A 26039-nucleotide genomic window follows, 5' to 3' on the forward strand; every position below is an offset into this window, starting at 1 on the left:
GTGTTTATACCGTATTTATAGTTGTCCTATAACGTGATCTAGACTTTGGAAACAAAAAGAACTGGACACTCTTTGCAAACTACAGAGAGGTCCTTTGCTGGCTTTCTGCAGACCTCAATTTGGGAACCACTGCCTTAAAAATGTCATAAATTACTGTCTCAGGAGTAAAATGATGTGCGTTCAAAACCAGTAATGGGCACAATTTATAAAGAACAGCTAATATTGGGTCCAATACTCAGACCCAACAGCTAATACCAACAGCTAATTACCTACAACACCATGCATATACACCACACCACGAGAGACCAGTGCCACGGGAGTAGAGGGCATTGACCAAGCAGATGACTGGATGCTAGAAAGGGAAAGAACCGGGCAGCCCCTGCTCTATGATGAGTTCCAGGGGATCTTTCATTCTGCCCTAAGTAGACAAGCATTAAGTTCTCAAAAGTCTGTTGAAAAGACTCACAGCAGGATGTGCCAATCTCTATACCATGGAAGAATAAAAGGCTAAGATTTTGCTGCAATTAGAATAAACAACTTTCCTTAATTTCCATCAAACAGTAGATGTCTCCCTTTGCCAGTACTTGAAACGTGTGTAAAATGTTGTTAGGGTACACATCCACAGCCAGCATTATTACTCTTTTTTTCAGCCTATGTTCCCATCATGCCTTGTAGAAAAATCCATGGGGGACGAAAGATAACACTGAGTCCAAACCCTGAGAACAGAGCGCCATGAAAGCAACAAATTATAAACTCTACTGAAGAGATTTGCTTCAGAAAGATCACAGGTCTCATGCTTTAGTCATGGCCCGTTCCTTTGCCAGCAGGTTCAGAGAGTGATCTGTGAGAGCTAAGTGATTTCTTTCAAGTAAGCTGCTCACGATGACTACAGAAACCTCGAGGATTACAGTGCACAAACAATGGGAGAAAAGCTGCTTCAAATAATACACCCAGACAATGGAGTTGCCATTATGGTAGCAATGCAAAATATGGACACGGATTTAAATGAAACGGGTGATATCTGTATACTTTGGAGGGCTCACGTGTGCCAAATTTGGCAGCATGAGTGTTCATATTGCTTGTTGCTCCACCCCTTGAACAATGAGGCTAAACCCCATATGTGCAGGAGTTGGTAGAGCACAAGCAGTTTTGCTAATCACACTGCATGCAAAAGCAAAAAGACAAAGGGAACTAGTAATGCTTAGACTAGCATTGGGGAAATAATTAAGCATGAATGAAATATTGTATGTGGATTTGAAATGAATGTTCTTGGAAACAATTGTGCTGTTTCAGTTGTGCTGCTTCCCCCCCTAAGTTTCACAAAGTAATTTGCATGTCATTTAAATAAATACCATAAATTATTGCAACCTTTTTGTTTTTATTTACATAAAACAAAATGCTCATTTCCATTATTGTTTGGATTACCTGACAAGAGTGAAATGCAGAGGTCAGAGGAAACTTGTCTCTCCCCAAAATATTAGAGATTTCTCATGCGTGAGTGAGCCAGAAAGGAGGACCCCACCTTTAGCTTTGCCTTACGTAGACAATTAATGCTTTGTAGATGTAACAGAGGTACAGGATTGGATCTTTCAGTTGAGCCAAGCTGGAGCTGCAGGCTGGTCACGGGTACTGGTATATGTTGCCTTGCACTTGTCAGGGCTTCATGGCCCTTCATGACAATAAGAACAGCCTCAGCACTGCTTGTCTGCTGGCATGCAGTGTTCGCCGGCCAAACCTGCTTTTTCTGGGATAGCTTTGTTGTTTGGGGCTTAAGCACACACAGTGAACAATGACGACAACAACTCTATAGACATACTGAACTTGCACAAGCTGCTGGAGTGCTTGACAGCATCTGCAATGGATACTTGGTACAGCTTTCACATGCTGGGAGGTTAGGACACTCTTAAGTCGCATCTCCCTGATGAATTCTCTGTTTCTCTTTGAGAATTCATGAGATTTAACTTCAACCACTGTAACTTACAAGGCCCACACTCTTCTCTGATGCTCCTATTGTTTTCACTTCCATTCAGTGTTATCCACACATCACCAATTTGATTTCACCTCTGATAAATATTTGCCTCCCTTCTTGACTATAGAATTAAACTTCCTTCTCAGAGTCCTTCTCAAACCTGCTTTCTCCTCTCACCCTGTCGGGGGGGTCAACAGCATCCAATTCAGAACCCTTGTCATTCTGTGCATTCAGAGAATTAAAAAGAAATCCAATTATTGAAATACAAATCGTAATCCAGAAAAAGGTGAGTGCAAGGTAGCCTAAAAAGTTAGGTAGGTGCACATCCCTCTGCAGGATGACATGGGGCCTGTTGGCCACTGAAAACTAAATATAGATACCATCACCTGAAAAACCAAGTGACCTAACCATTTGCATAAGGAGGAATTTAATATCTAGCATAAATTTTAATGTTCTGGCCATAAGATGGTAAATGATCATGCAGGCTTCTGACCTGTGAAGACTGCCTGCAGGTTTCATTCACGATGCTTTATTTCACAGAATCACAGAATCGTATAGGTTGGAAAAGACCTTTAAGATCATTGAGTCCAACTGTAAACCTAACACTACCAAGACCACCACTACACCATGTCCCTAAACCTCATCCAAACGTCTTTTAAATACCTCCAGGGATGGCGACTCAACCGCTTCCCTGGGCAGCCTGTTCCAATGCTTGATAACCCTTCCAGTGAAGTAAAATTTCCTAATATCCAGGCTAAACCTCCCCTGGTGCAACTTGAGGCCATTTCCTCTCGTCCTGTGGCTTGTTACCTGGGAGAAGAGACCGACCCCCACCTCTCTACAACCTCCTTTCAGGTAGTTGTAGAGAGCGATAAGGTCTCCCCTCAGCCTCTGCTTCTCCAGACTAAACAACCCCAGCTCCCTCAGCCGCTCCTCATCAGACTTCTGCTCCAGACCCTTCACCAGCTTCGTTGCCCTTCTCTGGAAACGCTCCAGCACCTCAATGTCTCGCTTGTAGTGAGGGGCCCAAAACTGAACACAGTATTCGAGGTGTGGCCTCACCAGCGCCGAGTACAGGGGGACAATCACTTCCCTACTCCTGCTGGCCACACTAGTTCTGATACAAGCCAGGATGCCATTGGCTTTCTTGGCCACCTGGGCACACTGCTGGCTCACATTCAGCCAGGTGTCAACCAACACCCCCAGGCCCTTTTCCACCGGGCAGCTTTCCAGCCACTCTTCCCCACGCCTGTAGCGTTGCATGGGGTTGCTGTGGCCCAAGTGCAGGACCTTGCACTTGGCCTTGTTGAACCTCATACAGTTGGCCCCAGCCCATCGATGCAGCCTGTCCAGGTCCCTCTGCAGAGCCTTCCTCCCCTCAAGCAGATCAACACTCCCGCACAACTTGGTGTCATCTGCAAACTTACTGAGGGTGCACTCGATCCCTTCATCCAGAAGGGATGAAGGGATCGAGCAACCATTTACATACAGTTGCTCTCTCCATGCTCTCTCCAGTCTAAAAGGGAACCCAACAAATATTCTCCTCTTCTCACACAACCCTGGGCTGCTTTTCCCTGTGGTCTGTTGTAAAATACGTCCAACATTACAGATTGCAAACCAGATGAACTCGTTATACAGATGTTCTTTTCAAAGAAGAATATCCTGTAGTCTCAATTTCTAAGGCTGTTTTTTGTTTTATAAACAAAGAGATTCAATCTGCTTTCCCTCTTGGATACAAGGCATTTACTTTCCTGGACTTTGCTTAGTGGAGTCCTAAGTTTTGCTTCACCACAAAGGAAGTAAAATTGACTGGGTCTAACTTCACGATTTCCACATATCACTAGGGTGTGCTGTAGATCATGGAATTTCAGTAAAGCACAGTTAACAGGGAAAAATCTAGCTGCTATACTAAATATTTTAAATTAATTACAAACATAGAAGCAACTCAACACTGACTCAAAATCCTTTTAAAACAACATACACACTCAAGAGAGGTAATATAACACCTTAACAATTTAAAACATTTTTGTTACACAGGCTTGGTAAATACAGTGTGGTACACAACAGAGAACTAACTAGAGTCAGGCAGATAATCACATGCCTAAACTGCACATAGATAACTAAAATCCAGGCATGCAGTCTGGTTGGAATTGAAAAAATGGGACTAGAACCACTATCCATAACAAACCAGGTAACAAGCTGTAAGGGACTCTGTGGAAAACTTTCTTTGAAAAAAAATTATGAGGCTATTTAAGTCACTGGAACTCAGAAGGGTAAGGCCTGGAGATGCAGAGTGAGGGGCTGAATAGTAATTATTTATACCAATTAATGCATATAAACAACAGTGCTGAAATTCCCACTGAGGATGACAGTAGAACTGAGCCAAATTCATCACAGGAAACTGCACCTGTCAGGTATCAGCTCTTAGTACAAGGGTGCCCAGCATGGAGCGACACCGGGAGGGGGCCACAGCCTCTGGACGCTTCAGCTCCCAGCTCATGGCTTCCACCCACTTCCAGCCCCTGCAGGAGGTGGGAACCCTTGCTACAACCTACGCCTAGCCAGCTGCTCAGCTCTTGGGAGGAAGCATCTTCTGCTCTTGCACCTATACCCTCAGCCTAGGAAAGAAACATATATCCTGGCACACCGTCCTGTCAACTCCCAGTATAGTCATGGAGTGGTGGTGGGATAATGAACCCAGCACAATAAGGATGCTGAATCAGAAGAGTTTTTAAGCACATGCTCAACTTTAAGCATGTATTTACACTAACAACCACAGACTCAAATGCAGATTCAAAAACAAGCACCTATTTAAACACGAACAAAAGCTTAAATGGTTTACTGGCTGAGGCCCCAACTGTCAAGACATATCCAGCATGCCATAGTTAGTGGTAACAGCAAACAGAATTATCAAGTGATGCTTCAGCAGGCTGTATGAACTGAGTTTGGTAGTCTTACACCATGAACCACGTATTCATTATTATAACAATTTGTATTACTATTTGTAGCATCTAGGGAACCCCAATCAGGGCTCTATTGTGTTACAGACTGTACAAGCACAGAAAAATAGGATGGCTCTTATAATGAGTACATCACAAGCCCCACTACCATAATTAACATTGATTAGCATCGATGCAAACAGCATGGAAAGACAAAGATTGAGCCAGTTTGGGAGCTGAGGTACTCTCTCACCCTTTAAGGTGGCTCTTCTGGTTCCCAACTGCAGAACAGAGGGGAGGCTGTTTCAGTGGGGAAGGCTGCAGTCTCCAGCGCTCCCCCTTAGCAGCTCCCATGAGCACATTCTAGGACACGGGATTCAAAGAGGCATCTTTGTTACTTACTAATCCAGTCTCTATCACAGGCAACTACATCACACGATCCTGCCCTTAAAATTATCAAGAACCATTACAAACCAGTTAAGAGTGCTTTTTCTTCCTACTCAGTGCATACATCTCTCTGAAAACACACCAGGTTGGCTGGAACACTTGGATTAGACTGTGTATCTATGCATCAACCTACATACTAAAGAAAGCCTGCTATTTGCTGTCACAGATCAGTATTAGTGTGAAATGCAGTGGCTAGAATTGACCTAAAACAAGAATCAGAGTCAGACTTTCAGAGTATGTAAATCAACTGAAGTCAAAACACCAGTACCAAACCTGCTCCCTAATGTCTGAATGGGATATTTCCCCTGCTTCCCCAAGCCCCGCTTCCCAGCATTTGTTACTCTTCCCCAATACTGCTGCGAAACTGTGCTATTGCAACCACCACAATCAATTCTGATCAAAAAGGGCAGTTGGCAACCTCTGATCTACTTAATGTATTAGCAAAAGACCCAAAAAAGCCAGATCCACTTTAAATGAAATCTCAACAGAGTGACCTTAATGGACACAGGATGTGGAGCTTCCTGTAATAAACTTCCTCCCTCCAATATACAGCCCTTGCTAGATCTATAATTATCATATGCATCTTCTCATCCCAGGCCCATGGCGTTTTCCCAGGTTTGCCTTGGATACTAAAGGAGTTTTTCCTTTCCAACTGTAGGAAAGAGTGTCGACAGCTCTGTAATGCCAGCAAAAAAGATAACATTTTGAAATGGATAGTGTGAAATTATAGGGTTGAATATTTTGATTGTGTAATGAAACTACCTTTATTAACCAAATGAGATTCAAGACCTGAAACTTCCTTATGAACCACCATCTCCCAAAAAGGTTTCTGCATTTTTTTATTGCATAACCTAACAAAATACAGCCACCTTGATTTTCACTTTCATATCCAGTACCATAGAAAATATATTCACGGAAAAAACATTCACGCTAGAAATTTAGATCAGTTCTCCATGACATCGCTCATGTCACAACCTAATCTGCAATCTGGTGTATCCTCAGACTCAGTGCATATCTGAAGAATTCTCACATGCATTAAACTGAACACATACGTAAATATTTTCAGGATTATACTGTAGCCACAATTTCAAATGCAATCCAGGTATGTTTATGTGCTCAACTGTAGTTAGGTTCTGGTGTTTTGCTACTTTTTGCCATTCAGGTAAAGTTTCTTAATTTTTTTTAAGATACTTCCTACAATTTCACTCACAGGGAAGTGAAAGATAATTTGATAAAGCCTAAAAATAAACTTAGATCTGCTAAAAGATTCATCATTTCACTCCCAGGCTTCTACCAGCTGGGCTTGTCTGCTTTAGGTTTGACACCCCTGAGAGGTACAAGCACAACTTATAAAGATGAGCAAGTTTACATGAGAATGATGAAGAGATCCTTTTTTTTTTTAATCTTTGCTAAAATACTGTCTGGGGCACTCATTACTGGAAGACATTTATTTTTGGCAATTTCTTACTGACTTTTAATACCGTACTTATGTTATTTGCAAATTTGGAGAGGTAATGTCCACATACATACACTTCTCTACATGTACTTCTTCCAGGTTTGCTGATTACATTCATTAAACTATTTAATTCTCAAGGATCTACTGGAGATACAGTGAAGACCCCCTGAACACCAGTTAAGAATAAACTTGTAATGAGAATAAATTACACACACATATCAATTGCTACAAGTCCTGTAAGGAGTGAGACCTTTCTACATAAACATCTGCTGCAGAATTAAATCTGATACATTAATAAAAGCCCTCCCCACCCAAATCAAACAATGGAAGTACAACAGTTACCTGATCAGTTAAAAGAATAAACCTTTTAAATAAATAAATTTGTGCTACACCAATTTATGTCACTGTGGTACTTAAGGCAAAACCTTTTAAAGGAATAGATTTACTGTGCATACAGATCTCCACTGGGTATGTGTAATTATGCAAAGGAAAGGCATTACTTTTAAAGTGGATGAATGGCTGATACTTTTTGATTTACTGCTAGAAACAGAAAAATGGTAATGGCATGAAATAAGCATTTGCAAAACCGTTTTGGCAGACAGAAAATGTTTGATTTACCTAGGGCATCCATCAGGTTCTCTACTTTAGATCAAAGTAGATAAATGGAAAGGCAAATGGATATTTGGGGAAAAAAATCTACAGCTTTTCTGTCAGCCCTGCAAGTAAGTTAAATGTTTGGAGGGGGAAAAAGCCCAAGGCTCTTTGGATGGAAGGAAGTCATGATTCATCACTGCTCTGGCAACTACAGCTTTCTGTATTTACCTGGAAAGGTGAGAATGGCATGGAAGTAGTTGTAACTTTCTCATTCTGGGCCTGATTCTGAGAGGTGATTTGAAGGCGGCTGGCAAAGCGCAACATTTCCTTCTGATACTAGAAATGGATAATGCGTACCCTGGGTCATATTTTCCTCTCAACTCCAAGTTGTTCACTCTCTATTTCTCTCCTTTCCTGGCTTGAATTCACATTGGTGAGGAAAATATGTTCCAGTCAAGACACACACACCCCCAAAATAAAAAGCCACTGCCTTCTCAGATCCTTTCAAAATCTGTGCAATAGGAAAGCACATTGAAGGTAGGACAAGGCTTACTGGACAGTTACCTGTGACAAGTCAGGAGACTGTAGAACCAAAAGTCAGCTTCTTCCTATGGCAGAATTCTTCCTAGAGGTTCCTAGTGAAAAGCATGATTTCTGAGTGTGCCATGATCCTGTTCTGAACTCCTCCTATACTGAAATGCAATCACCAGGAGCTGTGTAGTGTATGCATCGTGTCAAACCCTTAAAGCATCACTAGACCTGTGGTACATGTGTTGCACAGATGGTCTGAACATGCACAGTAAATCCAAAATGTTTGGGACACATCCAATTTGTTGTGCTTGTGAAAATCCACAGGAGGGCACATGCACAAGAGCCCCAGCCTCATGAGATTTACTGCAAGTGTGCACACCACGTGCAGTGGGCATTTCCAGTGAGTGCTATACATGCATGGTAGAAAGGATTTGCTCCCGTGCTGAGAAAAGGCTGGGATTACTAGACATCTGGAAATCTTGACAAACATACATAATCCTTGAATATAACCTCTTGACAAAATGTCTGGCTGGGGAAGGACGTGTCTGGAGTAATTCAACATATGTCCCTCTGTCCGCTCCATCAGGAAATAATGCAGAATAGGGTATGGCCTTTCCAGCTTTCTCCACATCATTATGAACATGAGCAGCAAACCCATCAGCTACTTCTGCATCCATTTATTCTATGGAAGAGTTGCCCAGCTCTTAAGAGCCCAAACAGCAATCAAAACTCACATCTTGTGCCCAGATAGGTAAAAAAGCCAGTAGGACTTACAATTACACAGTAACAGAGAGCTGGCTGCTCTCTAGGATACTAATTTCATACATTTATCATAACAAAATTAGCACATATCTGCTCCTGCTGACTTACATGGCCTGTATTTTTAACTCAGTAGCTTATCCTTGACCACTGAAATACTGGAACAGGCTACCCAGAGAAGTTGTGGAAGCTCCGTCCTTGCAGATATTCAAAACCTGTCTGGACAAGATCCTGAGCAACCTGTTCTAGTTGACCATGCTTTGAGCTGGGGCATTGGACTAGATGATGCTCCTTCCAACCTCCACTGTTCTGTAATTCTGTGGTGAAGATCTTTCCCTTCAGTTTTGTAGATGCATTTGCCTTCCAAGAAGTAATTCATTGATCATACCTCTACCATAAGCCATGGTTATCACTGTATACAGAGAGTTCAAAGGTGCTGCGTTTGTGGAGCAGGCCAAATCCTCTGCAGTGATCTGCAGTTATCAACAAAAAATGACCAAAAAATATCAAGTTTTACCAACAAAAGAGACCAAAAGGACGATGCTAGCCCTCTGCTGCATTCCAATATCTGTGACTGGTAAACAGCCCTTATACATAAGGCTTTACATACACAGCTCCACAGATGAGATGAAAGCGAATGCATCTTCAGACCAGGCTCAGCAAGCAACGCCCAGCCCTTTTGTGCCTATATGCCCTCCAATCTCCCCTCTTCTCTCCCCAAGCTTATCTTCAGTTATGCCTCTCTGAAACAGCAACCCTGCTACAGACTTCCACATACATAAACTCTTAAAATCAAGACTCAAGACTGTAAGACCACCAAATGCAGGATGCACGTACACCTATAGCAGTCAGTGTACCTCTACGAGCTGAACTTTTGTGCACATCTAGGGATATCTGAAAGTTATACACTTTGGCTGTAGAAAAAGTCATTGCAAGCTTCCATGCAAGGAATAAAATAAGTGTTAAAATATTGAGCTAGAAGTAAGGCCAGCCTGTACTTCTCCTCCTGTAATAAATCAGCACTATATGTATATATTAAATCCAATCCCTTGATGTGTCCAGTTTCAGTGATAAAAACAGCGAGCAGGGCAAAAGTTATTGGGTAGAGATCGATATGATTGCTTGTTGTCCTTGATTGGCAATAATGCGACATTTTCTCCTTGACTGTAAGAGGCGCTTTTGTGATTTGGGAGCATAAAGAAATTCTGTACTTGACAGATTTATATAGTAGGAATACGCTAATGTCCTTTGACCCGCTTAAGAATAAATACGACCTACCAAATTGTCATTTTTATGGGTATTTACAACTGAGGCACTTTGTAAACCTAAGAACTAATATTTCCCAAAGGAAATCTGTGCTCTCGAATCTTGATAAATTATTGAAAAATACAAGCCACTACCAGCCCTACAAATTTTCTCTTCTATTTCTCCTATTTTTAGTTACATAGGAGTTGTCAAAGCAGATTGGACCACTGATCTATTTCACTGGGTATGTTGCTGCAGCCATGGCTAGTGCTTCAGAGGAACCCTATAATATTTTTGGCTATTTGATCAAGGCTGTGTAAAAAAAATTCTTTCCTGAAACTTGAAGGTTTTCAGTGCCCAATTGAAATATTAGTCATAAAATTCTTTAAGCTCTCAAATTACTATTAAAAAAGTATTACAAACGATAATTTCCACAGCCCAGATGCCACCAGCTGCCTTTGCTCTCATGAATGCTTCAGCTGATACTTTAAACAGACAGTGCAAGGAGCAAAATAAGCCATCCCAGTTCACCCAAACTCCAGCGCTCACCACCTCACGGGTGTAGTGCAGACACTCTGTAATTTAATACCTTGTTACTGACCAGCTACATCCCTAGTTTCTTAATTCTGCAGGCCAGGTGACCCAGGAAGCCTTCACTTGATTGCTCTATCTCAGCTCCACTTCATCTCACCTACCCACCCACTTGCAACATAAATTTCTTCCATCACCTTTATGCTGTCTCTGCCCACAAAGGCTTTCAGGAAAGACAAACTAACTACCTGCAGAGGAGAGATGGAAACTAATGAGATGAGGACCTCTGCCCTTCAGAATCTTCCTCTGGAAGATGACAGTGCCTGACTATATCTCTGTAGCTTGGTGTTAAGGAAACAGAAGGTTTTGACATGAAACTGGTTATTAATATTGTCATCCATAACAGGATGGTTGAAAGCTATTTCCTTTTATCCTTATTCTCCAGCTGAAAGTTGACAAAAAGTCAGCACTATTCAGGACAGTATCTAAGACGTGACACTTGCAGTATTTTTCCAGCAGAAGCTTATTGTTTCTCCTTTTGGTTATATCCTTGTACAACAGTACAGATCCTCTCAAAGACTTTCAACACATCAGATTTTGACTAAAGCATCATGACGTGGCACTCATCTCTACTTTTACTCCATTTCTAAGGGCAGCTGCTTTTCTATTTTTCTTTGCGCATCTGTGGACAACAAAATCTTTTCTCTATCAGAAGAATGTCTTCATTAAGTCAGTTTCTGCCTTCAGCTTATTCTTAGTCCTCTGCATACTATAATCTATGTATATGCACAAGAAAGGCTTGAGAGGGAAACTGAAAAAGCAGGAAGCTGGAATAAACAATGAGGCAGGAACTGCGGGAAACTTGAGCATCTTTTCTTGCCCTTACTGTGCTGCCTTCTTTTTCACCCTTGTTTACTGTTGAATTTGGGATTCCTCCTGCATTTGTATGAAACATGATTCCAGTGTCCTCTGTTTTGTGACCTCATTCTGATAGCAGTATGACATTGCACAGCTAATACAGTGACTGCGGCACAAAGTCAAACAATTCTAACTACTATCTTGAACACTTAATTTCATATCGGATCTGGCAAATTTAGATATTTAAAATTTCTTGTACACTTACCTTACACTTTTACGCTTAATGTTGTTCACTAAGTAATAAAAAGGTCCTAAATACCCACTGATTCATCAGCTCCTACCCCCTACACTGGATATTCCATCTCCCTTTGCACAGGTAGTAGGACAGGAGTAGAAGTTGTATTTTAATATACAAAACACCCAATAACCCAGTGATCCACACAACCAAACAGCATCTCTGTCCCATTCATTTAAAGGAGAGTGACATCCTCTGGAAAAAGAAATTATGAAACACTAACATTTGCTGTCTGATGCTGAATTTACTTTGTGAAACAATGAAAATTGGACAGTGACAGGAAAGAGGGAAGTTAAACATAGACAGAGAGTAGTAGTTTCACCCCAAATCAGCAAAATCCCTTTTTGATGTCTTGAAAGAAACCTACCTGTTAATGAGATCAACAGATTTTTAATCAAGATAATTACCCTCACATATCTTGTCCTATCCTTAAGTGTTTAACGAGAAACATCTTAGGCTCTCCTTACCTTTACTACTTCTAAAGCTTCAACCTGTAAGCAAAAAAACAGACTATGTTGTGAATTGCAGCCCTTTTGCCTCATGTGAAGGGCTTTCCTATTTGCATTGCAGAAAGACTTTTTTCTCCCTAAAATTATCTATGCATTTAAAGATTGGGGTGAAAAAGCATCTATTACTCTCAACATTTCATTAGAAACCATCTGGCCTTACTTTTAGTTCAGCTGCTGCCTCTGTTTCCTCTATTTGCTGCAGACCTACAGAGGCTCAGGGGAAGGAGCGATGGTTTTCTATCTGTGAGCAAAGCACAGGGGAGAAAGGGAGTCATCTATGAAGGCTGGAATACTTCAGTGCCCCAAAGGCATCGGTCTGACATAGTGCATAGGCAAGTAGTAACTTTGCCAGCCGAAGAATAATCCAAGGAAAGTATTTAATAGGTCTGTCTGGACCTGAGTGAGTGAGTGAATGAGTGTCAAAGTCTTTTTGACAGATGAAGTCAGGAATATGAATGCCTTCAGGAGACCATGCAACGTTTTCAACTTAATATTGACCAAGTATGGACTTTTCAATAGAAGATTCCTAACCAGTCACCATATGAGAACAATGTGACCAAAGTTATTAGTCCTAACAGAGGCCTTTAACAGACATCCTGAGGGAAATAGGCTTTTCATCCCTAAAACAAGTGTTCAAAGGATTAAATAATCCTTGTCACTAATAGTCAACAATGGTTAAGAGTAGGGAAAAAAATGGAGAGAAGTTCCATAATGCCTCAACATGAACAATTTCTTGCAAGCCCCAGTACAAGCACTGGTTCTTATAAAAGCAAGGAGCCAGTTGGGTAGGTTTCCCTGACACCTCTAAGGCAGGAATCCAGCTCTGTCTCTCTCTGAAGGATTTTAAGTTCCAATGGTATTTCTGCAGCAGGGACTGTAGAGTGGAGGGGAGGGTCAATTCTACTACACACCATTGCATGTTAACCCACAAAAAGAGTATCTCAGCCCAATTCTCCACCCTTTCTGAACAACATATTATTTAGGTCACATAGATAAGCACCGCAAACAGGCAAGAAAAAGAAGCCACAGGCAGTTCTGTCCCTAAGCTCAACTTCTAAGTTCCTCAGCACAGCAAACACTGACTGGATGTTAGGGCAAATGTGCAGGAATTAAGTGAAGTTTTTGTAATGCAAACCTTTAATGGTTTCTTTTTGAAGATATATATACATCTAAATCTGCTCTTAAACCAAGGAGCTGTGAATTCTGAGCCTGGATTTTGCTACAGATATCACCCCTTATTGCCATAATTGTCCTGCAAAACTTCAGCTTTCCTTTAGGAAAAAACGTCTCCCTAAGCACACATACCGGCAGAGGTGATCTTGGAAACATAGCCTAGGTGTGAACTCACAAAGTCTTAACTGGAGAGGCTGCAAACAACCTGAAGCTACAGCAAGCATCCCCATGCACTTCTCTCGAGAACCATGTAGTGTAGCAATTTGTCATGGACTTCAAGATTTTGCTAAAGCCAAATATTTTGGTTTCCTTCCCCCTTCCTGCTCTGCCAGGAACTGCCTGCAAGTCCTTTATATTCCTCAGTTTCCCCCCCAGTGAGGAGTTTGTTGGAATAGGTGCAGGAAACAAGAACTGGACTCCAACTGGTAATCAGGGTGTCTGCAGAGTCAAAATAATGGGATGAAAGAACAGCCTAGCAGCTGGATCAGCTGCCTAAATGACACAGGGAAGAAAATCTCTGAAAATTATCTGTAAATCTTAGAAGCTTACATATTTTCAGCACCAAAATAGGTAAAAAAAATTTGTCTTATTAGGTCCAGATAAAAATATTTAAGTTTTATGAATGGAATGAGGGTTTATTAAGATTTATACATTGATTTAGACCACAAAGTCTATTACCGGTGAGTTTTATTTATCTATAATTTCACTAAAGAGACCCCCATTTTACTAGGTATCTTTCCTGTACTAAAGGTGATATTGAATCTTCACATAAAGTCATTTTGCTACACAAACGGACACTTACATTCTCTCTGCTGGTTCATAAGTTAACAGTGAGAACCACACATGAAGTTCAGGTGGGCACCTTAGGGAACTGAGCTGTGGGCAATTACTGTTATATTTTCACAATCTATTTTTAAGTTTTTTCTGCTCAGCACAGAACGGACACGAGTAAGTACAGTAACTATGCAAGAGCAAAACCTGAGAGAAAGAAGAGATCCAACAAGAAAGGGAGGCCACTATCTGACATTTTAAAAGGGCAAATCGAAAGCAATCAACACCCAACAAAATGCTCAATGTAGGATGAGGTGATAGCTTAGGATATACTTAGGATACTGTAATGAGGCTAACAAGTGCTGTGTGTTTTAATGTAAATTAACACAAGATAATCTCTTCACATATTTAAGTGATGCACTTCAAATTAATTAATACATATTTAATAGAAGTCTTCTTGAACAGCTGTTATTTACTTCTGGAGTTTCTACACATTAGCACTGCCTGCTTTGTTCTGCTCTGAAGTTGTTCATGCTCCAAAATACTTTAACAACTTGGGCTGTATAAAAATTGAACACTCTTCGCAAAAGAGACAGCCTTTCTGATAACTTAATATTTTTACATTAAATATTCAAACACTTTCTGAACAAAAGGTCAAATTCTACTTACAGCATCTGTGTGAAACAGGCAAGCAGATGCTTAATGCTGCTAGACAAATACTTTCAGCACAAAGAATGACAAAGAGTTGGCGATCAGTCACATTTCCAGGCTTTAAAATCAGCTTTCTTTTACTTCTGTTCCCTAAATTCTGCACTTACCATTCATATGTAACAATACAGACCCAAATTATGGGCTGTTCCTTCCATAAATGTTACACAGTGGTGTGTTAAGTGAAATCCTGACAGTGAAAATGCTGTCTACAGTATTCATTGCATGTTATGAGTATTACACCAACTCATTAGGGTTTTTGTCTTACAAAGACTACTGTGTATGGCATTACTTCATTTAGACCTTACATACAGCATTGAAGTAGTTCTCACCACCCTTTTTATTCAGACGAAAACCCATTTGAGTCCCAGTCACTTCTGGTTTTTAGGATGTGAATGTGTAGAAACCAATTCAAGAAACATGCTGGTAACACATTATATTTTCACACTCACAGTGATGAATATGACTTTTAGCAACTGTAATCAGTTTCTTTAAGCATAGTTACTGTCCTGGTGTCATCTGGGATAGAGTTAATTTTCTTCCTAGTAGCTGCTATAGTGCTGTGTTTTGGATTTAGTAGGAGAATAGTGTTGATAACACACTGATGTTTTAGTTGTTGCTAAGTAGCGCTTCCACTGGTCAAGGACTTTTCAGGTTCCCATGCTCTGCCAGGTGCAGAAGAAGCTGGGAGGGGGCACAGCCGGGACAGCTGACCCCAACTGCCCAAAGGGCTATTCCAGACCATATGGCATCATGCCCAGTATATGAACTGGGGGAGTCGGCTGGGGTGCAGAGATTGCTGCTTGGGGACGGGCTGGGCATCGGTCAGCAGGTGGTGAGCAATTGCATTGTGCATCACTTGTTTTGTACATTCTTTTATCATTATTATTTTCTCTTCCTCTGCTGTCCTATTAAACTGTCTTTATTTCAACCCATGGATTTTACCTTTTTTTCCCGATTCTCTCCTCCATCCCACTGGGGTGGGGGGAGGGTGAGCAAGTGGCTGTATGGTGCTTAGTTGTTGACTGGGTTTAAACCATGACAGTTATCACTGAACAATCCTTATCAGTATATCAATTATAGTTTTCAGCTGACTAGTTGAAGATATTTACTCTTCTTATGGCACTAGAGCACTGGCTAGTACTCGTTGCTTACATGTCAGCCTTTCTAGCTTACAGGTTTACAGAAAATAACTTTCAAAGTTGGTAACAATTGTATTAGAAAATACCTGTTGGGACAACCGTCATTAAATCTTCTGTGCAATGATGTATGGAAATACATGCAACTTGTGAAAGGCCTGAAAACAGTCCTAAATACACAAAGGTGAAAAATATGTACTGATTTAAGCATACTGATATTACTGATATCTAAATTATTTCTTTTTTATTTAATGTGGTGGTTTTCTGAATAAAGAGGACATAAGATGGAACTCATTACTCAGGCTAAGAACTTAAAGACTAAACCAGATCAATGCTTTACCTGGTAAATATGCTGTGGGTGAATGAGTGTGTGGAAGACAGATTTAGAAAGCATCTTCATGATCCTCAAATAATTCTGCACTGCCTATACCAGCAGCTTGGAGTTAGAGCTGCAGATGCAAGGGATGAGGAAGATGACCTAAATCCCTCCCCCCCCCCCCCCGAGTGTGGCTGGTACAAGACTGGGTTAGCTTTCAGCTAGAATCAGTTTCCTGATCCCCACGAGGCCACACAAATGCTCCTGCTGGCACAAGAGAAATGGTGGGGACAAGTGGTTGGGACAGAACTGTTAGTTTTGATGGAAGTCCAAACACATGCAGATTAAAATGCCGGTGTAAATGTGGACTTTGAAAAAGTAGTGCCGGCCACAATAAACAGGCACCTGAAAGGATTTCTATGCATTGAAACTTTGTCAGCATATTTAGGAGGAAAAGAGAGAAAAGCAGAAGAATGCCAAGGTTGTCATAGGGTCTAAAGAATCTCTTTTCCAGGAGGTCAGCACACCAAAGACATTTCACTGGTTTTGATGGGAGTCATGTGGGAGACAGACTAGTCTAGAAAAAAGAAGCATGAGAAGACAATCTCATGCTGTGATGTTCTGGAATCACCATTATGTTAATGAAACTAAATTTCTTGAAAATCTTTTTGCGTTTGGAAGGAGGATGTATCTTTTGTTCAGAGAAGCATGGGCACTCTGCCAGCTGACACAAAACCCATGTTTGTATACTTGCTTTGATATCTACAGTATAACTTTCATTAGCATCAGCAGAAGCCTGATGCATAGATGTCAAGGAAAGAGAGAGAGAGATATCCCAGAGGACAAACTTATCTCCCAGTCCCAAGGAATAAAAACATATGCCCACATTTTATACAACCATGACATAACAGGTATTCTTGGGTTATTTTAAACTTCCTTAGAGCTAAAAGATTGAATTCAAGGGGAATCTCTACAACATACACAGTGAGACTGTCATATTTTTCCTCTACATTTTACAGGGAAAATGACAATCTGTGTTTACCTGTCAGCTTTAGTAGAAAGGTTTCTGTCATAATTACACCTTGTGTATTGGAAGAAACCTGGCAGTTTTTAACATCACTAATACTAGTCTGGAGGGGTACAAAGCTGTAGGAACTTGCTGAAAAATAACAATAAACCTTTATTAAAATTTCCAATTTTTGCAAAAACATTTTGACTAAATTCCAACTCTACTTAAAATGTAATTAAATATTTACATTTATTCTCTAATAAGTATTGTAAGTAAATCAATTTCCCAATTATCTTAAATTTTTGCATGGTATACAATTACTACATTTTTGTAATAAATGCACAATTCTAATGAAAAAATAATGATCTTGAACTTTAATAGAGCCCTTCATTTGAGGAGATGAAAGTGCTGTACATTCATTCATTTATTATGTCTTACAAACCCCGTGTGATGTAGGTACTATTATCATCATTTTACAGATGGGGAAACTGAAAGGCTAATTAACTTGTCCAATTTACAATACTCTTAGCTGTAAACTTAGAGCATCCTGTTGTACTCACAGGCAAAACAAAACGCAGCTCACCTGTGATGAATATTTACTACAAATTCTTAAACTCCATTTACTTATAGGAGAGAATATATTACACAAGCCTTCGGAGAGTTGGTTTTGCATTGGTGATGGCTTTGAGTGCCACAGAAGTGTGCTGCCTAGAAACAAACATCAGAGCACCAGTTTATTGTAAAGTGTCACCGTGTTTCCCAGCTAGTTATGGAGATGATGTGTGTTTTCATTTAATGTTATTAGCCATTCAAGCACACATTTGTGCATTAATTCTGTACGCTATATCATACTGCACTTATACACAGAAAAATACTGTTTGCTGACAAACTCATTCTCTCAGTTTACTTATGTGTTCCATAAACTTCTTTACTCGGTCAGGATCAACACCATTTGCCCAATAACCTTCTTTCTTGAAATACGAACCAATTATTAGAGCATTTGCATCCAAGTAATTCCTCACATTCTCCAAAGTCACTCCAGACCCAATCAACACAGGAATCTTCACAGCACGTTTAACCTCTGAAGAGAAGAAAAGCAAAATTAGGGTTAAGTCCCATCTTTGAAACTGTATCAAGACTCTAATTTGCGTAGTTTTTCAACAACAAAGAAAGGTGAGTATCAAGAAACTCATGATCACAGTATGTCTTGCTTCTACTATAGAATGAAACAAGTTCTCTGGAAAAAACACCTTTAGCTCTGAACAGCTGTTAAGAAAAATATAACTTTTATTTTATTTTGCATTCTATTGTATAAAGCACTGCAGAAGAATATTCCTGGCCACGTATCAGAGGATGGTTTCAGTGCTATGGAAGATATGAAAGTTGGGTCTTGTTACCATACCTGTACCCCTCTTTATTCTCAAGGAACAAGATTTAAGCAAGATTAAGTTGAGTTGGCTGGCAGAGAATGTACTGCATTTTACCATATTGCCTCATAAATTCATTTTTATTCCACATCCCTGGTAAGAAGAGATACTGGATGCAGGAAGTTTTTGTACAGCAGGACCAGACCCTTTTACTTAACTGTGACCGTTACCATCACGCTTAGAGGCTCCGTTCTGCTTGAGGTACTACACGTACATGGAAAGGAGCTATCGTTTACTACTGTGTTGCAGTAGCACACAGTATAGATTCCAGGCAAACCAGGTCCGTTGCCTTAACAAAGGATTTGCTGATGCTGGAGTGACCATGTGGACTCCCATGCCCCATGTGGAGTCTTAACTGTGTTCTCAATTTCCCTCACCTTAAGATGTGAATAATCACCTCCTCCGGTCTTTCCACAAAGTAATCAAAATACAGCTACAAGAATAAGATGCCATTCTTGTTTCCATTCATTGTATCAGCTCAGATTCTTTTTTGCAAGTCTGGTGAGATCATTACAGTCGCAGAAGTATTCAGCAGAGCTGTGCTCATTGCAGTTCTTCAGTCATCAGTTTAAATCACAATAATGGTAGTTGGACTGGTGTGTATTTCTGCCAGGTCTCCTTGCTGAATTTATGCCATGTTGACAACTAGTAGAAGATCTTCAGTGAAGAAACAAGAAGGGCCTTATTCACAGGGAATGGAAAAGGAATGTGCTCTCTACTTCATGATAAATTTCAAGGACTCGGAAGTAGGAAAGCAAGCAGTGGTCATATAGACTACATGGATAGCTCCAGCTAGTTTACCAGAAAGCAAAAGATAGTACTGATAAAGACTACTTCTCTTTCTATGAATGGCAATGGAACAAAAAAGCCAATTATTGTTTCTATATACAGTATGTGTTACTTAATTATCTGACCCTTTACCTGGCTCCAAAAGGAGAAATAGACAAGATATCAAAACAGGGCTCAAAATATTACAGATCCACTTCATCCCTCACGCACAGGGGTGGATTTCAGTCCACGGTTCAGGTGATCACGTTCACTGTGAAATGCATGCAGTCTGACAGACCTGACTGTGCAGAAACTGATCTATAGCTCACATTTTTTAGAATAAAACCAAAAGGGGATGGCTGTTTTGATCATGGAAAGGTTCCCAAAGATAAATAAAAGGTTATTAAGAGTATTTTCTGAAGAACTTGGGTCAGTACTAGCTCTGGAAAAAAAAAATTGAAAATCCCAGTTCAAGAACTACTAAGCATCCTTCTCCTCCTTTCATTTCAAACTGACCATCCTAAAAGTCACTCACAGGACTGGATGCTTCATCCCTTACTTAGAGAAAAGTTGTGAGGCATTATTTCTGACCTTTAAAAACATATAAATTGCTTTAATTGGTGATAAGCTGATGTTAGATGGTTAGAGCTTGAGGTAACTAGGGAAAGCATATATGCAACATATAAAAGTCTGCTTCAAAACACTTTAAATGAAGTTTCATCAGAAGCCTAACTTATCCATTATGCTTCAGGGAAGACTAATTATTTATCACCGTCCTACTTCACCAAAGAAAGGGGATCAATTAAAATGCTCTTGAACCTCTTTTTAGGTCACATGCCCTACCATTTTTCCATCTAGGAACAATAACTCCTTCTTACAAACATTTTAACACAAAAATAAAACCATTCCACATAGTCTGTATTGAAAATTTTAAACAAATCAGATGGATCACGCATCTATGATTAAAACTATAGTTATTTTTATGCATATTTTATATTCTTATAGTCATCCTGCTTACAACAACAAAATAATTCATTTTTAGTTATTTATAGCATTATTACTGAAATCCTGTTCTAGAAAAATCAGAATTTTATTTATATAGTATCTACATGCTCTTAGAAATATATCTGCTTTACATAGATACCAATGCATAATTAAGGTGCTACAACTGACCGGAGATTTGTGCAACAGTACTTTACTGTATTCCCAGAGGAACTTCGTTCCAAGTCAATATTTGTTTTTACGACAAGTGGTAAGGCGCATTAGCAGGTAGTTGTTTTACAGTTCTTTCACATCAGCAGGAAAAAAGAAGAGCCAAATAATTAAACAGAGCATGATCACATGGGTGTAAGACAATAGCTTAGCCCTACTAGGCGAAGAGTAAAAACCAGTGAAACCTGAGACTGCTGTGAAACTATGAAAAACCCCAAAGCTTTCCAAAGTAGCAAGGTATCCAACTCCTGCTGTGATCCATACATGACACATGGAGTCCACACGCATCTCCTGTGCTGGAGATTTATCGAGATTGACAATGTGAAGAATGGCAATGGGAGTGCTCAGTCTGCAATGAGACTGGGTTACCTAATTAAGTATGCTACAGATGCTACTTTTAAGTCATTTCCAAGCACATCAAGGCCTAAAGTTGATTAGTAGAAGGTGATTTGTCTATTGGCTGTGTTAATACAAATTCTAACTTGTAAAAGAAAATAAAGCAACAGCAGTGAGATATGCTTTTGCATGGCAATGTTCAGTCACTGTCAAGATGTCTCTAAACAGAGCTTTGCTTTAAATTTTTCAGCTTTCTTGGCTTTCTTCTTCTATGCTTTTGACACAAAGAGAAAAGGAGACAATTTTGTGATGTTACAGTAACAAGATCCTAAAGTTTACACAACTTGCACATTTCTCTATTTCAATAAACTGTAACTAGAGGGCAGTGTGCTCTTTCTTGTGATAGTACATCTGCAGACATGTCTTTAATAAAATCAAATGAAATAGTGCTTGGTTGCAAAGCACAATGAAAGCATTTGAACTATGGTATGCACAAGTTACATGAAATAAAGGCCAAATGCTCCTAGCTTGAAAACAATGGCAAAGAGCAGCATAAAAATAAGCACCACTGTGCCAATAACTTGCTCGACTACTCTTCTTTAACAGCTTTTTCATATGCAGTAATCACTGCAGTGTGCAGTACCGTACACAACACTGTTTATGGTAATGCTCCACTGTAACACATTTTAGTTTTTTAATTCAAAGGACTTTTTCTCTGTCATTAAATCTAGGGCTTACAAAAAGTACAGATCAGAGACTCACATCTCCTGTTTATCTCTATGAGGGTACTGCAAAGGCAGCAGCCTCTATTTTGACCTAAATGTACCATCAAAAGGTGAGAGGGTGAATCAGTCTTGATGCTCCTTTTATGAACAATAACTAAGGAGGGGACAGTCACAGCCAGCTGTTCAGTTTCATGATGTACCCCATTTTCCACTCGTTACTCAGCTGAGGCCATTTGCTTTGTTCACACAGATAACTAAGGAGTCATTATACAAAGCTTTGATCACTTAAAATACAGCCTGGATGTGAAGCAGGTATTTCAGCAAAGAGAAAACCTGATAGAGTCACTCTCCAACCAAAGAATGATTCACAATGTAGCAAACTGGAACAAACTTCTACAACCTCTTAAATGAAAATATGGGTTATTAAATAAATTAATTTAATTCAAAATGCTCAGCTATAATTCCTGCTCCTTAATAACCTGAAGTCTGATTTTTAGACCTTGTACTCTGTCAATCACTGGTGCCCAGTACACCCAGAGAGCCCCAAAGCAAGGCCTGCTAGCTGCTGCGAGGAGCGATGCTGATGGTTGCCTATGGGAAGGCAGTGGCACAAACTACTAACAAAATCCTACTGAACACAGTTCTCTGGCTTGACAGGGAAACACTCATTTTCCACACCCCATCACAAATCAGTCAATTCAACACAGAGACACAAAGGCAAAAACACTTCTATATTAGTGCACAACAAAGCTGAAAAAAAAGACATGACAAAAATCTCATCTGTCTCTTGGTTCTGCTTTCAAGAGATGCTTTGCAGTGTGATGAAAGGTGCCCAATTGTGTGTATCATCGTAATACTGCACTTCCAGGGCTGCATAAATTCGTGAAATGCAAAATTTCACTCACATCAACACCAACTTTGTGGACTGTATGTCTGATTCCTTTTAAGAATCTGCTGACATAGATATGCCTGATTTGTCATTTCCTTATACCTCGGAATATTGATATTTAAGTTCTTCTCTTAACTGTTTTAAGCCAACATCCTTCTTACAAGAGGGCTTGCTAACGTCTGAAATCCTGTGACTTAAGTAAAATAAATCCATGATCCACAGATTCTGGCTTTCATAGCAGAAACCCAAACACAAAATTAACGTGTGTACTTCATTACAGCTGCCATCTGTGATTCATTTTGTTCTTTGGACCCAGAAAGAGAACAAGACAGAGACTGACATGTTTGTTCACATGAAAGCAAAGCAGAAGCCATGGTGCTGTCTGGTTGGAGTCCTGTGATAAAAAAACCCTGTGGGCCTAGAGGTCAGGTTTTGCTCTCTGAATCGGGAAATCAATGAAGGTTGCATGTGCATTTGTGAAAGCAGAATTTAAGCTAGGATTTTGCCCTAAGTCTTATCAAATCCTTTTTTAAATTATTTAATCTGCATTAAGGGTGGTGGAGGCATTCATTGCAGGCAGGATGGAGCTCTAGATTAACAAAATTTTCTAGTTTTGAAAGTATGCCTAGGTTTCAGGGTCACCTGTTCCATGTATCATTTCTAGTTTACTGTACCAAAAGACCCAACTAATTCAAGAGTTCTATATTCACAACAAACCATCATTTTCTTTTTAACATTGGTGATTGAAGCATAGTAATTTATAACCTATTTGGCAAAAAGTTTAAGATGTATGAAATAAAAGCCCATTTTGACAAGCTCAACATTCCTTTTAAATGCTGTTAAGCGTGTATGATATAGGTAAACCCCTGAAAACACTGTATGATTTCATGTTATTTCAAAAGATGTTTGAGATCCAGGTATCTATGGCAAGTAAAGTATGGTTTTCACCCTCATCAGCTAACATAAGTTGAATACAATTCACTCTGCACTGGAACTTCAAAACATGCTACGTTTAAGCACGCCAGCAAAAATAAAACCTAAAAAAAAAAAATACACATTCTGTTTTATGCAGTGAGGCCCTCAAATTCAAGCCATTAATCTAAATTAAAATTAGTGATGAAAATCAAATGCCCCCATGATAGAACTTTAATCCTAGCATGGGAGCAATCCATTTTCATGAAGACAGCCCAAACTTATGCCAATATAAAAACATGAAGAATCACATAAAACTTTTGCAAAGGTTAGAGCTCATAGGTCAAATGACTCTCCCTTGATAAAAAGCCCACACCATTTCAAAATTATTTTGATATAATATCTTTCTATCTCCCAATGAACTTGTATTCTTTCTGAAAATCTTCTAGGCAGTATTTTCCCTGATATTCCTGTTTGGAATGTTGCTTTATCAAAATGCCTCTGTTCTTGCAGGACTTCCATTTTCATAGTGAAAGATAAAAATGCTTAACTCTTCAATGGAAAGATTTATAGTTAGTTAGTTTTCTAATGAGGCTATAAAGTAGCTTTTTCTTATATTAAGACTTTTTAGAAATGGAACAGTCTTTTTTTTTTAATGTTTTACATACATTTTTTACATTTTTTTTCATTTAAGCCTCAGCATCATTCAGTGTTATAAAAGCTTGAAATAATTTTCATTTTTGTCTCACCAAATTGTCATTTAGAAACATATGACAGCCAATCTGAATAGCACCTCAATCACATTAGTTCTGCTGTATCAAATCAAACCCTACAGCGAGTTACTTTTCTTCCCTCTTTTTTTTCCTTAAGGATAAGGAATATATAGATTTCTTTCTACATTAATCCAGAAGCTGATTCACTGCCTGTTGCTCGACCTTCGTATGACAGCTCTCACCTTTCAGCTCCTGAGGATCTGCGGGCAAGCCGGTAGCCGTGCCAGTCAGTACAACCCCATCAGCCAGGAACAGCTCAGCAGCCGAAGCCGTCTCGGCCACACCGACATCTGCTGTCAGGGCGTGAGCACTGTAAACAGCAGGAACGTACCCCGTGGTTACTGTCCACACACACATTCATTATCCATCTTGTTGAATGTTTAGACTGCATTTCTTCATCTTCCCCGCTGTCAGAACAACCAAAGGCAGGCTTTGTGAGAGAGGGTAAGTGTCCTGTTTTAAAATGGGAAGTAAAATTGCAATACAAACAAGAGGAAAAACCCCAACCTTTTCCATCAGGGAGCCATAACTGATCGGTCTATTGCTCTGGGTCTCCTGTCTCTAAAGAGTGATTGCTAAGCGTGAACTACCAAGTGTCAATTGAGACAGCTGCTTATATGTTGAGCACCTGTATTTCAGAAGTGTTGAGCACACACAGCTCTCTGACTTCAAGTGGGAGTTGTGGATGTGCAGTCATTCATAAATCAGATTCTGTTGCCTAGAACAGAATTAACACCCTCCACTTCATTTCACGAAGTCCAACTAACAGAAAGTATAGTTATTACCTATGATATAATCACAGGAATCATCTTACGCAGCAGTTACAAACATCAATTACCTGCAACCTAGCTTTGCAACAGCCGTCTTTGATATATGGGTGGCATACTTTGTCTGAAACCTATAGCAATAGCAGCTTTTAAATTAAACAGTTCTAAACTTTGAAAGAATTCCAGCCATTGCTGGTTCAACACCTGACTTTGTTGTTTCTATATTTCCATTTAAGTAGAAAACAATGGCTATGGCCAACATGTTGCAGTGATGAGTGGTGATGGAGCCAACCTCTTTCCTGGATCAGCCTGGATGGACAACGCTTTTGAGGGGGGCCGTGTTCTGGCCATATTCAGAGGCAGCATGTGTGTGCAGTGTGTTCCACTCATGGCGATGGATGCAAAAGGAAGTACACTAACTCCCTTTCTGCAGCTGGAGAGAGGCAGGCCTAAGTACCTAATACATACAATGAGGTTGAAACGGAACTTAAGAGTAGTAGGCACCCTAAAACTAGCACGTGGAGGGTAGCCGTAACACAGCAAGTAGACTACAAAAATAGTTTCGCCCCATTTAAAGAACAGAAGGCTAGCAGCTCTCAGTGGCAGGCATATTTTTCTACATTAAAAGACTCAACCAACAAGTTGTTTAACATTTCCTTCTCAGCTTATGAATCTGCCTGAAACAAAAACCTCTCTTCTGTTCTTAAAAAGCAAACCCTTTGAACAGGAAGTACAATTCAAATATCAATTCATCAATTGTCAAGACAAAGAAAAAAAAAATCACGATGCAATCAATTTTTTATAAAAAGTCTAATGCAATGTATTTTTATTTATATATACAGACATATATATATAAAGAAATCATTAGAAAGAAAACACTCTGAAAGGACCTTAAAAACTTAATTTGACCACGCGGCATTGTTTCCTTTCTATTTTGAAATTTATTACCTGTTTATTAGGTATTTAAAATCTTCCAGACTT

At 39.8% G+C, this 26039-nt stretch overlaps 1 protein-coding gene across 8 annotated transcripts in view; it reads right to left on the bottom strand.

Annotated features, from left to right (window-relative positions):
- LOC140656552 (uncharacterized protein F13E9.13, mitochondrial-like) overlaps positions 1-26039 on the bottom strand; it is a 57093-nt gene that overhangs the window by 13570 nt on the left and 17484 nt on the right. For 5 of the 8 annotated variants that reach the window (XM_072872427.1, XM_072872428.1, XM_072872420.1 and 2 more), the window contains 2 exons: positions 24474-24601; positions 17377-18330 (listed from right to left, as the gene is read on the bottom strand). In XM_072872427.1, coding sequence (XP_072728528.1) covers positions 18140-18330; positions 24474-24601 — 319 coding nt within the window. In that variant the 3' untranslated portion in view covers positions 17377-18139. Of the gene's footprint in view, positions 1-17376; positions 18331-24473; positions 24602-26039 lie in introns of those variants that run through there. The other 3 variants (XM_072872426.1, XM_072872425.1, XM_072872424.1) reach the window with 1 other exon arrangement.

The sequence above is a fragment of the Ciconia boyciana genome, chromosome 9 (assembly GCF_034638445.1).
Source record: "Ciconia boyciana chromosome 9, ASM3463844v1, whole genome shotgun sequence".
Lineage (NCBI taxonomy): Eukaryota > Metazoa > Chordata > Aves > Ciconiiformes > Ciconiidae > Ciconia > Ciconia boyciana.